The sequence below is a fragment of the Galeopterus variegatus genome, unplaced genomic scaffold, assembly GCF_000696425.1.
Source record: "Galeopterus variegatus unplaced genomic scaffold, G_variegatus-3.0.2 Scaffold249, whole genome shotgun sequence".
NCBI lineage: Eukaryota > Metazoa > Chordata > Mammalia > Dermoptera > Cynocephalidae > Galeopterus > Galeopterus variegatus.
The window spans coordinates 308,136-324,850 of record NW_007726360.1 but is presented as its reverse complement, the minus strand read 5'-3'; the positions used below and the strand labels follow the sequence as shown (position 1 = coordinate 324,850).

General features: G+C 40.5%; 1 protein-coding gene across 1 annotated transcript in view; it reads right to left on the bottom strand.

The window, feature by feature from the left end:
* Positions 1–832: 832 nt before the first annotated feature.
* Positions 833–16,715, bottom strand: part of PRDM6 (PR domain containing 6) — a 100,197-nt gene continuing 84,314 nt past the window's right edge. Inside the window, exons 7-8 of the mRNA XM_008566518.1 lie at positions 8,586–8,762; positions 833–1,796 (exon numbers count right to left, since the gene is read on the bottom strand). Of these exons, the coding sequence (XP_008564740.1) occupies positions 1,682–1,796; positions 8,586–8,762 (292 nt within the window). The 3' untranslated portion in view covers positions 833–1,681. The remainder of the gene's footprint in view (positions 1,797–8,585; positions 8,763–16,715) is intronic.

The window sequence follows — 16,715 nt, the reverse complement described above, 5'->3', positions numbered from 1 at the left end:
GCCCTGTTTCCCATTTTAAATGTGTCAGTTGGGTACTAAGAGACAGAGAAGCAAAATTAAAAGGGAAGGAAGATTTTTCTGAGAACCGAATACATAATGGTAGATTAAACTGAAACACAAAGAATCCTTCCCTTTCAGCAGTGAATTCAGTTTTGTCTCATATTTTTGATGAGGGAAGACAATGTAAAGGCTCAAAGATAAGAAATTCCTTAAAAGGCTGTGTTCTACTATCGGGTGACCAAAAAATCTATGAACAGAAATTGCTATTATTAAACACTCTTGGTAAAACGGTTGAGTTTTACCTAAACTGGCCATCTAGGCAGACTGAGTCTCTGAGATGCTTCTGGGAGCTAATGGACCAAGAGCCACAGAAGCCATCATTTCTTACTGACACTAGCTCATTTCGTGGAATGCGACCCAATTTTGAGGAACACCATTGTTGAACTACCAAAAGACTGAGTTAAACTCACTTTCCAAGCCCTCCATCAGAGTGAAACTGTGTACATAATTCTTTCTTTTTCAATTAATCAGCTTCCAGAGAAGAAAAGGTAATTCCTTTTGATAAAATTAGCTGCTCCTGGGCAATCTGTTCTAACCACCACCCTCACCTTGGCTCTCCTCCCAATGTTTCCTTGTCTGCAGTATTTTCACCTATTTTTGCAGAAGTGCTCCTCCACACTCAGGAGTGGGGAAGGGGCCTCCCAGGCTTCACCTGTATGAGGAAGGAAGATGAAACTGCTAAAAGGATCTTGACAATGGGGTTTGGTACTATTTTGATCACATATTCAACACTTTCACAGAAACAACAAAAAATTACTTGAAGCCTAATACCTCACGTTCAGCCTCAGACCAAAGAACTTTATTTTCATTTCCATTTTTTTAAAGCTAAAATGTTATTGAAAACAAAATTTTCTCAACTAGCTGCTTCGGAACGATATACTGTATTATGAAGCTCCGTACATCTTAAATGTTTTTGAAATCCAACAGAACAGAATAAGTTCCCCACTTTTTCCTTTGCCTTTTCAAATTGGAACCATCTTCTTCCTACTCCAGGCTGTCCTGCACCAAGACCAGGCTGCTACGTGGAAGGCGCCGCATGAGAAGTGCATGAATGAGCGTGGAAAACAGGGACACAGGACACCACCTCTGGGTGAAGACAGCACGACGTGGCCAAGGCTCTTGCTTCTGCTTCCACGGCTCCCGCTGGGGCAGCTGGCATCAGGCCAGGCCAAACTGAGACAGCAGGAAGAAAGGCTGTACAAAGGGTCCCCTTGAAGCATGCTACTAAAAAAAGGTGCAACGAGAACCAAGTTCCTGTGCATTCTTAGTCACGACTGTGGGCAGAAGAACCCATACGATTCCTCCCTTTGGTATTAAATAACAGTTTTTAAAAAGCTTTTTAGAAACAAAGCAAATACATGTTGGGACTGGAAATGTTAGCCATCCCAGGTTAGTTGTCCACTGAAATAAGTCTCATCCCTAGTCATAAATAAATAATCTCTTTCCTGGTCTGACTTCCATGCCAGGATCAATATCTCTTAACATCTTACTTATTTTATCACTGCTTTTGGTTTTCTGGGACTGATTGAAAGTTGCTCCGAGGAAATCTTTGGTTTTGCTTAAGTGTCCGTGACATTTAATCATGACTTTCCTTGCAGTTTAATTCCAACCAGTCAATCAGTTAATCCACTTCGATTGATTCTGGGCTCTCGGTTATTGGCTTGCACTCATTGGGCATCCGCTGGTGTCGGCTCAGCTGGGTGGCCTGCGTGAAACTCCGCTCACACCTCTCGCACCTGGTGGAGGCAAGAGAGAAAATTGAGACCAGGGAGTGGGGCCCGCAGGGTGATGGGCTTCCTCTCATCCTGCCTAATCAGAACAGACACTCCAAAGTGGCTTCAGATTTTACCGGCTCAAGAGGTTTAATTGGTGGCTCCTTCCAAGGCCTGGATGCCTGTGATGGGACAAAGCCCGTCTGATGCAGAACAGAGGGATCTGTCAATAGGCAGGGGGAAGGTGATTTCTCCAGAGAGCCCTGTCCTGCCGCAGCTCTGATCACTGTCAGTTCAAATAGATAAAGAACAAAAAGAGATTTTTAGGAGTGAGCCATCAAAGAAGCAGCTTGTCTGCAGTTTTCTGCTCTGTAACCCCAAAGAGAAATTGATGACAAATAGAATTTCACCTGCTGCTAATTTAAAATAGGGAATCCTACTCCCCTCAGCATAGCAACCAAAGAGCAGTCATTCTGGAATGTGGAAACTAGAGGAAACAATACATTAGTTTGCCATGACTATGGGTGGTGGGCCGGGGTGGCTGCCTTTTGCAAAAGCTAGTTACAATGTCACAGCCCAACAAAACTTAGGGCTAAAACAATTTACAAAACTAGGGTTTGCAGTGGGGTGCGGAGCTCAGAAAAACTGGAACTCAGTGGATATTTGTGTGGTTCAAGAGGTTCACCTCTCTAGAAAGTACAGTGAGAATAGTGTACATATGGGCCATAATTAAGGGCCAGCATGTCTGATAAGGAGAAAACTGGTTTTACATTTCAAAAATATCTCCTCTCCTTAATTTAAAAAAGAAAAAGAATGAATGACTGTAATCTATAGTCCCTGGGCCAGTCTCTATCTCCCATATCCATATATCCCATGAGAACCCTCACTTCCTAGCCTGAGGCTACCCAATATACAAAAAATAAAACACACAAAATCTAGTGGCGGTGGGGGGGGAGACTCACGTTTATCTGCGGTGGTGGTTGTTCTGGCTGATTGTGTGTGATTGGGCGTATACACACACACACACAAACTGTGACAGCAAGCTGGGCACAGAGAGTGACCTCCCCGTCACCAACTCACTCATCTGGCCCAGCACCTGCTAGGATGCAGTGGCCACCACAGCCCTCCCCTTAATGTCCTCTCTTCAAACCTTTGAAGGAAAAGATATTCAGGAGGTGCTGCAGACAATTGTCCCTCTTTTAAATAATGCAACCTCTGGTACTCAGGTCTGGCACTATTGGGGCTGCAGCAAAGCCACCATGAGAAAGTCCTCACTGCCCTATCGCAGACAAGGAAGCCTCACACCCCATTATCTGGAGGGCATTCCTCTCTTTCTCCTCTTTAGTAAATTATAGGAAGTGCCCTGTCACAGAAGTAATTACCTATAAAAATAGAACACACCCATCCACTTTGGGGATCCTTGCATGTTTTTGGTTGTTGGGAGGCTGGAGCTTGACTACATGGTTGAATTTTTCAGGGCTCCTACACCAGCAGAGTGTGTCAGGGTGAAAAAGTTGTGTTTCTTTGATTGTCTTTCTTGGTTGTTGGGAGGCTGGAGCTTGACTACATGGTTGAATTTTTCAGGGCTCCTACACCAGCTGAGTGTGTCAGGGTGAAAAAGTTGTGTTTCTTTGATTGTCTTTCGGGGAATATTTTTAGCAGCCTGTTCCACTGTTAAAAACTGCACTGTGATCTTGACAAATGTATAATGTCAGCTTTAATGTATCAGACCTATCAACTCAATGAAAATAACTCAGAAGTATTGATCACCTAATGATTTTTGGTGTATTCATTAATGTCCATGGGCAGCTCATCCCCTCTCCAGAGCCTGGAGTGCTGATGGCATGTTAGCGAACTGCTGATTGTTTATTAGAAAACTGATTAGTTACTGGATTAGTGTGTCAAATATACTACCTTTCACTGCATGACACACTTTCAATTTGTTTTATAAGCTTGTAAAAGGATATCTTCATAATATTTACAAACGTCCCTGGGATGAGTATCTATGAGCTATGGTTGGAAGATCTCCAAAACTCCCTTGGGATAGTTCAATCCTGAAAGACCTGGCTGTATACACTAAAGGATTTATCTTTCCATTTCCTAGAAGACATTTAAATCTCGCACTTTCAAAAGAAGCATACACTCAGCTCTCCCCTGGGAGTATATACTTGATAAATTAAAAAAAAAAACAAAATTACAGCATGTGGCTCTCTTGATAAGAGTAGGAGCAGAAGGAACTATAACATACACGTAGAATCTAATACAACAACCCCAGTTGATTCCTAATTTTTTTTTTCCCCTGATGAAATTAACTGAGCTAACCAGCCAGCCCATTATCACCTTAAATTTTAGAGAATTCTCCTCCAAAATATATTTTCATTGTTTAATGAAACTCATCAGAAAGACCAACCCGATTAAAGTACCTAGATTCTGGGAAGTCTGAGCCAGACACCAGCTGGGTCGGCAGTTAATTAAACTGAATTACAACTGCAGACGATGACTGGGCATGGGCACCTCTAAGCCTGGGCTTCAAGCAGCAAACCAGAGTAAGAAGGAAAGAAAGACGGAAGCAATGAGCCAGAAGGAAAGACACACTCTTGCACACGGGGTCTTCTTCATTGTGCCTTCCCTTAGTACAGGTGCCAATGTCACAGCCTTGAAGGGAATATCGCAGAACAGTGAAGTGGAAAGTCTTCCAAATATTTCAGCAAAAGAGGAAGTTCCCAACTTTCTCCTGGTATGAGAGTCTTAGTCAGATTTGAAGATCATTCTTTACTTACTGTGATGGTTGATTGGGTCATATGTGCATGGAGCTTAACAAAATGATGTAAAATTCTGTTACACAAAAAAACCTGCAAGAAGCTTTCTGTACCTCTAAGACATGTCCCAAAATACTTCTTGAGTTGGGCCAAATTGCACAGGGCTTTATACCTGTGGCGTGCTCAATGCATGTTTACCGATTTGCTCTTTGGATTTGTTTTGATTTTGCCTAGATCTTATTCAAATATTAGACAGCCTTTGGAATTTCCTTTGATTTTTTTTCCTACTGATCCAAACTGCCTTTTCTTGAGGCAACCCCATAGTGATGAATATTTCCCCCTGCTTCTAACAAAGATGAAGAACTCCTCCTAAGGAAAGTACCGGCTTGCTCCGGCAGCTTCTCAGGCTCAGAAGCCAGGCATCACGCTGCTCAACACATATCCTCCTCCCAGGCAGAGCAGAGCAGAGCAGCCCACCTGAAATCTTCAGAGGAGTCCTCCTTGCAAAGAATAATTTTTAGACTGCCAACTTCCCCCCTTTCCTCCTTCCCTCCCTTCCTTTTTGCAATAAAGTGCTTAACCATTGCTGTTAAATGAAATCATGTCTTGCTTTTGCTCCTTGTTCTTCATGACTTCTAGCCTCAAAGAACAAACTGAAAGCCGAGACCTTCAATGTAATCCTTTGGTTTTTATTTCTCCTATTTGCTCCTTTATCTCAGAAATTCTAAGTCTACAGCCTAGGTTAGCTGCTGACAGGCCCATCATCTGCCTAGAACTTGGGGGATGGATCCTTTCAGTGGGATTTCAGCCAACTAGATCGTTAGCCAAAGCCGGGATTGAAACTCTGGCCTCTCAATGCCAAATCTTCTCCAGCCCTCTTTGGATGGCAATAATCTCGATCTGCCTTCAGAACCCACTTTTCAGCAGATTTTAGAAGTTGGAAAGGGCTTTCCTCTGACATGGCAGGCTCAATGGCAGCTCACCCTGAGAATTCTGTGAAGGCCTCCTGAGCCTTGGTGGGTGGGACAATTTGGGGCATCTATTTGGAAGGTGCCCAAGGTGTACAGTTTAGAGTTGTTCATCTTTACAAGATTCTTATTCTTCTTTGCAACATTGTTTAAGCCAATACCCATTAGTTGAAGTAATAAAATGAACTGTTGTGGAGAAACCCATTTTATTGACTAATCTACAACAAAAGCTTTTTTTAATGTTTGTTTTATAAGCTTGTAAAAGGATATCTTCATAATATTTACAAACGTCCCTGGGATGAGTATCTATGAGCTATGGTTGGAAGATCTCCAAAACTCCCTTGGGATAGTTCAATCCTGAAAGACCTGGCTGTATACACTAAAGGATTTATCTTTCCATTTCCTAGAAGACATTTAAATCTCGCACTTTCAAAAGAAGCATACACTCAGCTCTCCCCTGGGAGTATATACTTGATAAATTAAAAAAAAAAAATTACAGCATGTGGCTCTCTTGATAAGAGTAGGAGCAGAAGGAACTATAACATACACGTAGAATCTAATACAACAACCCCAGTTGATTCCTAATTTTTTTTTTCCCCTGATGAAATTAGGTATAGTCACAGAAAAATACTTTTGGAAAAGAAAAAATGCAATCACTAAAGCCCTTCACATATTAACCTGATGAATTAAAATTAAGTTAAAACGGCAACTCTATTGGAAACATGACAAAAACAGGATGTTAAAGAAAAAAATTGAGTGGAGTCAACGAGGTTACACATAAGTAACACCTTAACATTAATAGAAATCTATTTCCCATTTTGACCCTGAAACCTCTTCAATTAATTACTGAAATCTATTTACACAGCAACAAGATAAAAATCAATCTGATTCCTGGCACTGTATCCGTCTGGCTGTCCTCTCCAATATAGGAGGCCAGAAGGATCCTCAGTCCTCCTACGACTGTTTTAAAAAGCTCTCTTGCTCAGAGGCATGGGAAATGTGCCACTGTCACCTTCCACATCCAGAGTAGTGGTAAAGCCAGAATCTTGAACCTCCTGGGGGTCAGACCTGAGGGCAACAACAAAGTCCACCACTCAGGACACAAATGCCAGTGCTAGGGAACTCCTAAGACTGTGGTTACCCATCTGTCCCCTTAGGGTGGATTAGAAAAAGGTGCCCTCTTTGCCCAAGGGAGCATAGCTCTGGTGGCACAGTGCAGGCTCTATTTTAGACCCCTTCCTGCCCCCTCAGCCTATGCCCTTATGCAGCAGACCAGCTGAGCCTATGTACACAGAAAAAAATTATCACTGTTTTTATTATTAATATCATAAGTTAAACCATAATGGAGAATAGTTAAGAATGATGAATAGGCAACTAGTTCTTGGGCAGGCAAGTAAAGATGACCTTTTACAAGCTCCTCCTTTGGCTGGCAGACCCTGGAGCAGGCGGGATTCAGACTTGCAGGACTCTGCTACCCGGAGCTGAGCCTGGCCTCAGGCTGAGCACGACAGGAAAGGAAAACCATGGATAATGAGACTCTGGGAAGACTTCTCCGCTGAGGCTAAGCAAGGGGATTAGTCTCCTACTGCCTGAATCATGTCCTCTCTTGCTTGATCTTATCCTACAGAAGATAAAGGAGGCTGTATTTCTATGCCCTTTTAATTTTTCTTCTGCAAACAGGGACAGCCAGTACGGCAAATGATTAAAGAGAGATGTAAGAGGGTTGAGCGGAAAAGAGGATCATCACAGGGACAGTAAAAACTGCTCTAAGACCACCGACCAGTCAGGCGTGCTGGTTCACACTCCCAAACCTTTCCACATGCTGCTTGAGCTACCAGACTACCTCTTTCCCCTTGTATGTCTGGCAAACTCCTACTCATCCTTCAAAACACATCTTAAACATCATCCCCCTCAGATAGCATCGATTACTTCACTTCTGTGCTACTCTGAAACATTGTACATACATGAACTATTGTTGTACTTGTCACCCTAGGTTGTAATACTTGTTTATTAATTGGACTTCCCCTTAACCTATGAGGTCTTCAAAGACAGGGCAGAGTGGGGGGGCGGGATTCTGAGTCTCATTCACCTTTGTATCACTTGTGCCTAGCAGGGTGCTTAGTACAAAGGTAGGTGCTCAATAAATATTTGCCAAATGAATGAACACATACATGATTGAATGGGTGAATGAATGAATAGATGAACAGGCCATCTTACATAATTCAGATGTCCGCTGTTTTCATGACTGTGCTGTATCTAGGAACACACTCCTCACTTAGATGCCCTTACCTCACCAAAGCCCTCAGAATTCAGCTCCACCTCTTTCCACAGCCCATGAATCCTCAAAAAGTCGATGTGCCTGTGTTTGTTTTTCTTTTTTCAACAACATGGTAATTCTGAGGTTCAAAGTATACACTGAAAAGTTGCAATAATAGAAAAAGTGGCTGCTATAATAGATTCAAACTCTTTAACACATGGGAAAGAAGAAGAAATAGTTCACTAGAATCCTGAAGGGTTCAAGTTCCCCAGTGGAGGATTATTCATTCAGATGTTCTAAACTTGTGGCCACCTTTCTTTTTGTTTGTTTTTACTGAAGCGTAATTGATTATATACATTTTGGGGGTACAGTGTTGACTATCATTATTTGTGTACAATATGTGATGATCAAATCAGTATTATTAGCACATTCATCATTACAAGTGGTCATGGGACTTGCTGATGGCTATAAGAGTTCTGTGTGGCTACTAGATAAAATTCTAAAAGCATAGGTCCTCAGGAACTGGAGAAAGAATATTAAAATTACTTACTCCTACCTCCTTATTTTACTGATGAGAAAACAGACCCAGAAAGATCATCTCATGTCCAAGGCTGTGAAACTTGAGCCAGGACCAGTGTGTAGATTTCCTTACTTCATTTTCCAAATGTCAGCCACCAAACAAGGAGATCCTTTTGCAGACTGGATATTGACCTTCCAAGTAGCCTTCCGCACACCAGCTGGCTGAGCCAGGCAGCGCTGTGCCAACGCATCTGCCAGCTCTCAGGAAAGGCAAGGAAAAAGAAAGGGTGGAGGGCTGACCACTACTTACTTGAACGGCTTTTCTCCAGTGTGGGTTCGGATGTGGTTGTTGAGGGTGGTGGCCCCGGCAAAGGCACGACCACAGTAGCCACACTTGAAAGGCCGGTCACTGGAGTGAGTGACCACGTGGTTCCTCAGTTCTGAAGGCTGGGAAAAGGACTGGGAGCAGTGACCGCATTGGTAGGGTCTGAAACAAATAGAGAGACTGCCTGGTCATTATCTTCTATGTTGGTCAGTGGAAGTCAGGATCATGAGGCAAGAGGCCAAAACTTTTCGGTGACATTTTCTCAATTTTTAAGACAGACCAAGAGCATAGAGCTTTGGCCGCTGGGTTCCCACTATGTTACTTGTTGCCATAGCAACAAAACTCACATTGCTGCTGAGATACATCAATTCCCAAATGAATATTCCTTTTGAGTATTAATCATACCATTTCAAGAACCCTTATTTTCCTGTTGTTTTTTTTTAATCTACCCCCAGGCAAACATTAGTTAGTGTACTTTTGTGAACATTGAAAGTACAGACTTGATTAAGCAGAATGTTACAAGAGAAAATATATAATTGTCTCTTATGTTTCCACAGCACTTTTAACTTTTCAAAGTGCTCTAAAATCAGTTACCTAGTTTTATCTTCACAATGATCCTCTGGGACAGGGAAAGCAATTGTTATTATCTCCGTCAATTCAGAAAACTGAGGATAAACTGTCCTCACAGGACATAAGTCGCTAATGCCAAGGTCATTCTAGGGTGTTTGGACCTTACTCCAAGTACCAGGTAAACATGCAGGCAAGTTGGCTAGTTACATGTGTGTCATAATAAACACTAAAGTGTGTTAGGTTCTGTACCTAACCTGTACCTAACCTGTACCTCTGGTATTGCACACATGAGCACAGATGTGCACCCAGATTTCTCTTTGTAAAAGAAAAGAAATTCTAATTTCTACCTACTCCCACCCCACTCCACAAATATTTATCCACTGGCTCTTTTTTCTTGAACCTCAGATCCTCAGTTTAATCTAGTAGCAAGAAATGATTTCTAGCTGCCCAGAAATGACAGGATGTCACTATGCTTGCAGAAGGATGACTGTGATGCAAAAGCAAATGGAAGGAAGTTGTGACAAATACCTGATAATTAGCAAGATTATCAGAGCACATTCTTTCCAGCTCATGAGAAGTAAATCAATTTTTGGTTTTCATAAAATAGATTAAAATTCTGTCTTCTCTACAGAAGTTCTTCTACTTACTTAAGCAGAATCTAGTGAGTGATATAAAACCTGGGGAGTTTTCCCTATCTGAAGCTATTTCATGTCATTCCTTGACAGGGCTCTAATTTGTTTATCAAAATTTTTGTTCAGAAAATTAATAATCTGTTGTGAGGGATGCTAACAGCACTCACTAAGCCCCAGTTTGTGGCCCAGATGTTTCTGGCTGCACTTAAAAAGTCAATGGCAGGGCCAAGCCCATGGCACACTTGGGAGAGTGCGGCGCTGAGAGTGCAGCAGCGCTCCCACCGCAGGTTCGGATCCTATATAGGGATGGCCGCTGTACTCACTGGCTGAGCACGGTGCGGCCAGTCTCAAAAAGGACAAAAAAAAAAAAAAAAAAAGTCAATGGCAAAAGCAGACTTAATTGTTCTACCTTTAACAAATGCATAAGCTCTGATGACCAGAAACCAAAATGAAGGGCTGGGAGACAATGGTGACTGAGCATGTACAACAATTCAATTAAGTGCAAAATAAAGTGTAGCCTCTCATTTGTCAAGTGAAGTGCTTAATTGTGGCTACTTGCCTCGCTGAACACAAACATTATTATTTTACCAGGCTTCAGCACACTGAGCACTGATTGTAGAATTTTTTAGCTTGATTAATAGTCCAGGATTGGTCAATAACTCAATACTATACAATTTTAATTACTTACATTTAGAAATCTATCTAACTGCTCTCAAACAAGTTTCAAAGAAATATATAAGAGTCCTTGGTAAGGAGTTTATCAATCTTGACAAATTACACATGCATGTTATTACAATTATAAAATAATGCTTTCAAAGCCATTACAATTATATGTAGATGAAAATATCCTCTTGCCAAATCTATTCTTTGTAGTAAACATAACCTTTAAGGATTCCTCCAAGAATAATTCTCTCAGGGGTGAATTTTTAAAAATGTTATTGATGATTATAAACAAAATAATATATTAATATATGCTATGTCCACTGACAATTGATTTTTCTAATAGTGAAGGGACCATTAACATTTATTAGCCTCTGGTTATCTATTTTTAAAACCTATCACAATAAACAATAAGCCACTAAATAAAACCAATTAATCTTTTCTTTTTTTTTTTTCTGACTCTGCTGTCAAAAGTTGGGGTGATTTATTTCCCACAGTCAGAAGTCAATCCATCCTTTTTATGTAAATAGTCACATTGGCAAAGATTTACACACAGAAGAGCAGCAATGACCACAGAGAGGATAATGCTGAATTCTTGTATCAAGGTAACACCAATGATAGTATTCCAAAATGTCACCTTTGCCCAGCACTGACCCGAGAGGTACTTGCTAGGGATCCACTGACCTACATGGCACAGTTTTAAAAATTTTGCAGAATTCAGCTTGACTGAATGGAACGGCTTAGAACAGGACAGAACAGGAGAGTCCCATTTTAGCCTCTGACACCGATCAGCAGTGGGACTTGGACATGTCACTCACCTTCCCTGACCTATGTTTTCTCATCTATCAGGTCAAGGGGATGCTCTCTTGCACTCCATCAGGCTTTGTTCCTGCCTTCAGGTAACTGACAAATGTGCATTGCCTGAGGATCCATCCGACACACAGCCTCACAAGAGACAGCTTCACCAATATGATCTCCATCTTCCACCATGTGTGCTAGCCAGTTCCCTGTACCTGGAGCTTTCCATGACTTGTGTGTGTCTGTATGTATGTACACACTCATTAGAATATGGAAAATTTCTACATACTGGTAAAAAGGTGAGAATTCAGAGCAACAAGAAAATCTAGTACCAAAATGTAGAACCAGACCTTATTTTAGTCAATCTCAAAAAGCAAATAAGATTTTAAACTATCTGGTCACATTCACTTTTGCAGAGACTGATTTTATGTAGAATTTAGATTAAAGCATATACCTCACTTGCCACTGTAATAAAACAGTGTCTCTCTCAGTTTTATAGAAAGTTAGTTCTTAGAAAGTGCAGAAGTTACGTGACAAGTAGATAAGATTCTTTTAAATCCTCTTCTCCTGTTTTTTAAATATTTCTTTTAAAAATGAATAAAAAGAAATAATCAGAAAGATTATTCTTTCTGAGGGGGGTTTAGAAAACTTTATCACCACTTTGGAATCTCAGGCATCACAACTTCTTTCGGGACAACTGGCCACAGGAGTTAAGACTGTGCACATGTTTCTGTTAGCACACCCTAACTCTCACTTTGCAGCCAAAGGGCCTTTTGGCACAGAATTACTTGTCATTATTCAGCTTTTTATCCTGACAACTAACATTTCCCTTAATTTTTTAATTAAGGTCTGTCCAACAGGTAAGACTCAATATATTAAACTTTGGGTTAAAATCTATGTCAACTCCAAAGTTCTTCTCCCTTTGATGTGTCATTCCAGAAGAAGCACATCAGCACTAACATCCACAAGTGCTGTGTTTAGCTTTACTTTTTCCAGGATCTCACAACACTGCACAATTAAATGGGAATCTCCTTTCAAAAGCACGTTATTCTCCCCAAATCATCATAGACAGACGGCATTTCACTCTTCTCAAAGCAAGGACAGTGAGCATTCCTCATAGAGGGATAACGTCTCACGACCACAAGTACCTTGTGGCTGTTTTACTACTTGACACCTCTAGCAGTGTTGCCCAGTGACAGTGATGTTCTATACCTGAGCTATCCAACATGCCAGCCACCAGGCAAGGTACACACAGCTGTGTACACTTGAAATGTGGCTACCACACCTGAGAAACTGGAGGGTTGTTTTACTTAGTTTTGGTTAATTTTAATTTAAATAGCCTCATGTGGCTAGTTCCAACACAGAAATGTCAAGCTTCCAGAAAAACTAGAAGGTGCTCCTGACTCAATAAAGAAATAACTGAAAAACAATGCCTGGGTTGATTTAGTTAGTGTATATCAATGCTGATAAATTTTTAAGCAGAAAGAAAGCAGCAAGATAATTTTGTATGTCCCCTGGCATTCTCTGTCACTGGCAGCTCCTCTGCCAAAGATTACTCCAGTAAAATGTGCAATTCATTTGCTTTGAGTCTGTAATTGGTTTGCTGTACACACAGGAAGAGGATGAAACATTTAACAAAATTAAGTGTGGTTTGGTTTAAAATTATTAATCCTTCTTTGATTTTTCTTTCATGACCTCCAGGACCAAAGTTGTTCATTTGGGGCCACATTCTCTCCTTGTTCCACTGTCAGCCAGCCCAAGAGCAAATCTTCCACGACTTCAAAGAGAGACTGCTTAGATCACTGCTGGCTGTGTGAGAAGAGAACTTAGCTCTAAGTAAGGAGAAAAATATTTCAGGAAAATGGCAGAAGTGCAGAACCAAGGGGCTTGGAGAACATTGAAAGCTAGAAAGAAGATATCCTTCACACTTGGGGGAAGGAGGGAGAAAGAGCAGATCACAAGAACATTGATACATTCCAAGGAATTATTACAGTGATGGATTATCTCCAGGCTCCTCCCACCAAACAGCACCTACTAAAGTCATTTTCCCCTCTGGTACTGCCACATCCAGTTACAAACAATGACACTTAAAACACAAATGTGAACAGCTGACAGTGTGCCCAGGAGGCTGAAGGCAGACTGTCCTTATGTGGCACAAACAATCGAAAAGTAGAAAGGAAAAAGAAAAAGATGCAAAATAAAGATAAGCATTATAAAGACACTTTCTGTGGAAAATAAAATAAAACATATTTATCAGAAAATAATCCACTGTGACTGAAGGCTTTGCTTACCCCTTTCTGGAGCCCCCCCAATGGGACTGTGGAGAGTTTCTGCAGCAGAAAAACAGAAGAGAAAAGGGATTTCTAACTCCTGGTTCAAGCAAAAGTGAGTCAAGCTACCCTCACCTAAGCAATAAGCTTATGCAAAAATCCCAATTGTTTATGAAGTCCCTAAATAAAAGCTTGGTTGCTCTAGATTCCAACAGCTTCTCCCCATTGAATTCATTCAGGAAAAGAAAATGTTAGTAGCCTGGGTAAAAGGAAGAAGGGATTTTTGGTTTTGTTTGTTTAATATTAAAGTACAAAATCAAGAAATAACAATTCCATGGCTCCTGCACCCTCAGGGATGTGTTTATATCTTTACTACTAATTCCTACCTTGCCAGGTCCAACACATTTTTTTCTGTATTCAATGTGAATAACGCAGTGGTCAAAGACAGTAATGCTGGCATCCCTTTGTATCCACAGATCTCTTTCCTTCATACTAAGGCACAAACTTTTTGATGGTACCTCACATGAAAAAATCTCACATAGACACGCAAAGATGATAAAGGTTCAAATGTCTGGGGTTTTGTGGCCAAATACTCAGCCTGTTGAGTGGAAAATCTTTTGGACCTCAGATTCAAGGGTCTGTTTCAGATTTGGACCTATTTGAAACTCTAACCTGTTTACCTTCTGACTTTGTCTTCTTTGTCTCCCTTTCTCACCTCTGGTTCTAGCAAGATTTTCCTATCAAAATAAAATCATCTGAGTTTTTCAAACAGAAGGGAAACAGTCTCTAGCTGTTAAGGTTTTGCACTATATATAACTGAATGGGCACATACTGCCAAAGACTAAAAGCCGCCTCTCAAGTCTTCACAACAAGTGCAGAAAAGGGAAAAGCAGGAACCCACTGCTTGAGTAATTTGGTCTCGCATTGGCTATTCAGCTGTTAAGGTTTTGCACTATATATAACTGAATGGGCACATACTGCCAAAGACTAAAAGCCTCCTCTCAAGTCTTCACAACAAGTGCAGAGAAGGGAAAAGCAGGAACCCACTGCTTGAGTAATTTGGTCTCGCATTGGCTATTCCCCAGATAACAAGCACCCGTTCCTTTGCCTTATCTGGGAAGGCTGGCCACACCACACCTGGGCATCTGAGTCAAGCCCGTCAGGGTCTAGCATAGGACGGGAGTCTCGTGCCACCTAGATTTGCCAATTACTCTATTTGCCAATAACTCTAAATTAGCTTGGAATCAGCACTGTCCTAACATAATTTGTGCTACAAATTATGACACAATAGTATAATTTTCCAGGACAGACTTCATAGGAACTTAAACTATAATGCACAAGTATGATTTTCTAAGTGTAACCGGAGTCAGATACAACAGTCTATTGCAGTATCTCTCTATTTACCATGAAACAGTTGCATTGCTTTATGTGACATTCCACATAAAATCAAATCATACTCACAGCTAAACTTGGATTTCCAGTATCCAGAACTTTCAACTATCATTTCATTTAACCTGGCATGTTCAGTTATTATGACTGCAATAAACCTTTGCAGATAATAGACCCCAACTCAGTCAATTTAAAAAGCAAATTTACAGTAAGATTTTAATGCATCTTTTATATATCAAAAAACTACTAAAATGCTTTGCAAACTTAGAATGGATATATCTTGAGGCTATATGTATACTTGCAAGGAAAGCAAACTTTAAAAAAATCCTTTCTGAATGAGGAAAATATTTTCAAGCTTTTGTATCACCTCTACAGCCAATAGTTCTAAGATATGCAGAAGTTGGTTGATATTTTCACCAGGGGTCTGTCCTATTGAAAATAAAAGACTGTGAAGAAACAGCTGCCTTATCAGCCCAAATGTAAAATATTTCAACATTAATCAGTTATAGCAACGCTTGATGATATCACCTCTACAGCCAATAGTTCTAAGATATGCAGAAGTTGGTTGATATTTTCACCAGGGGGGTTGTCCTATTGAAAATAAAAGACTGTGAAGAAACAGCTGCCTTATCAGCCCAAATGTAAATATTTCAACATTAATCAGTTATAGCAACGCTTGATGATAAGCGAATGGATTCTAGAATGGCACAAAGAATAATGTGTACACATGTAAATTTGCATATGTACCCCAAAACTGATCATTATTATTTTAGAAACTATCCATCCCCTCTCCACCACACCTTCACCCTCCCTGCCCTTGCTTGAGTTTTCTAGGCTCGTTGTATCATGCAGAGCTGGGAGAGAAAAGCTGGGTGTATATCATTAGGCAAGTAGAGCCAAGTGATTTGCTTAAGGTTAATCAGTGGCAAAATTACAAAATTAATTCGAGAGTCCTGCTTCCAAGTTTTCCTATCCTAGTTACAAAAATTACTTTCTGCTTTTATATTCAAAATGCATTTTCAATGCTATTCTAAGATATTTTGGTTTTAATCAAGTTTTCACAGGACACGAAGTTTTCACAGATAAAACACATGCAATTCTTTCTTATTGAATTAATTTGATTTTTGTCTTTTGCATTCCCAGCTATCCAGACTGTCAAATAAACCGGTATTGATTCATAAATAATAGTTCCATTATATCTACTGTGCCACTCGTCAGAGTACCTGAAATTTTAATTCACTTGTTCAGCTAAATTTCATCTTCAGTTCATGGCCATAAAATTCTTTATTGACAAACTTTCAAACCAACTTTGACTCTGAGGTATCTAGTCAACATTTTTCTTCTTTGTGGATATTAGTTTATTGAATAAGTGGCATCTGTTTTCCTCCACATCACTAGCAGAGTAGGTATTTCCTTTTGACAGCTTTGCAGGATTTATGGGTTTGCATGCTCTAAAGAAAAATAGTACTAAGCAAAAAATTCCAATTCATTACCTCTTAGTACTTAATTAAGTTCATACCCACGGCACAGTGGAGTGAACCCTGAAATGACCGTGACTGCTGCACAGCAGCCAGCTATATTATCTTTGGAAGACAGAGAGGATTCTAATTATCCTGACCTCATTTTTCCATCTGTGATATTCATAAATGTTCCTTTGATTCTGCTCCCTTTTAGACTTGGGCAGAACTGTTTGGATAGCAAGTGCAGATTTCTCTCTGCAGCCACCAACCTGTTCGGGCATCCCTTATAAACAATAAAGTCAAACACTGGCCTATTACTCTCTGACCTTGCAGAAC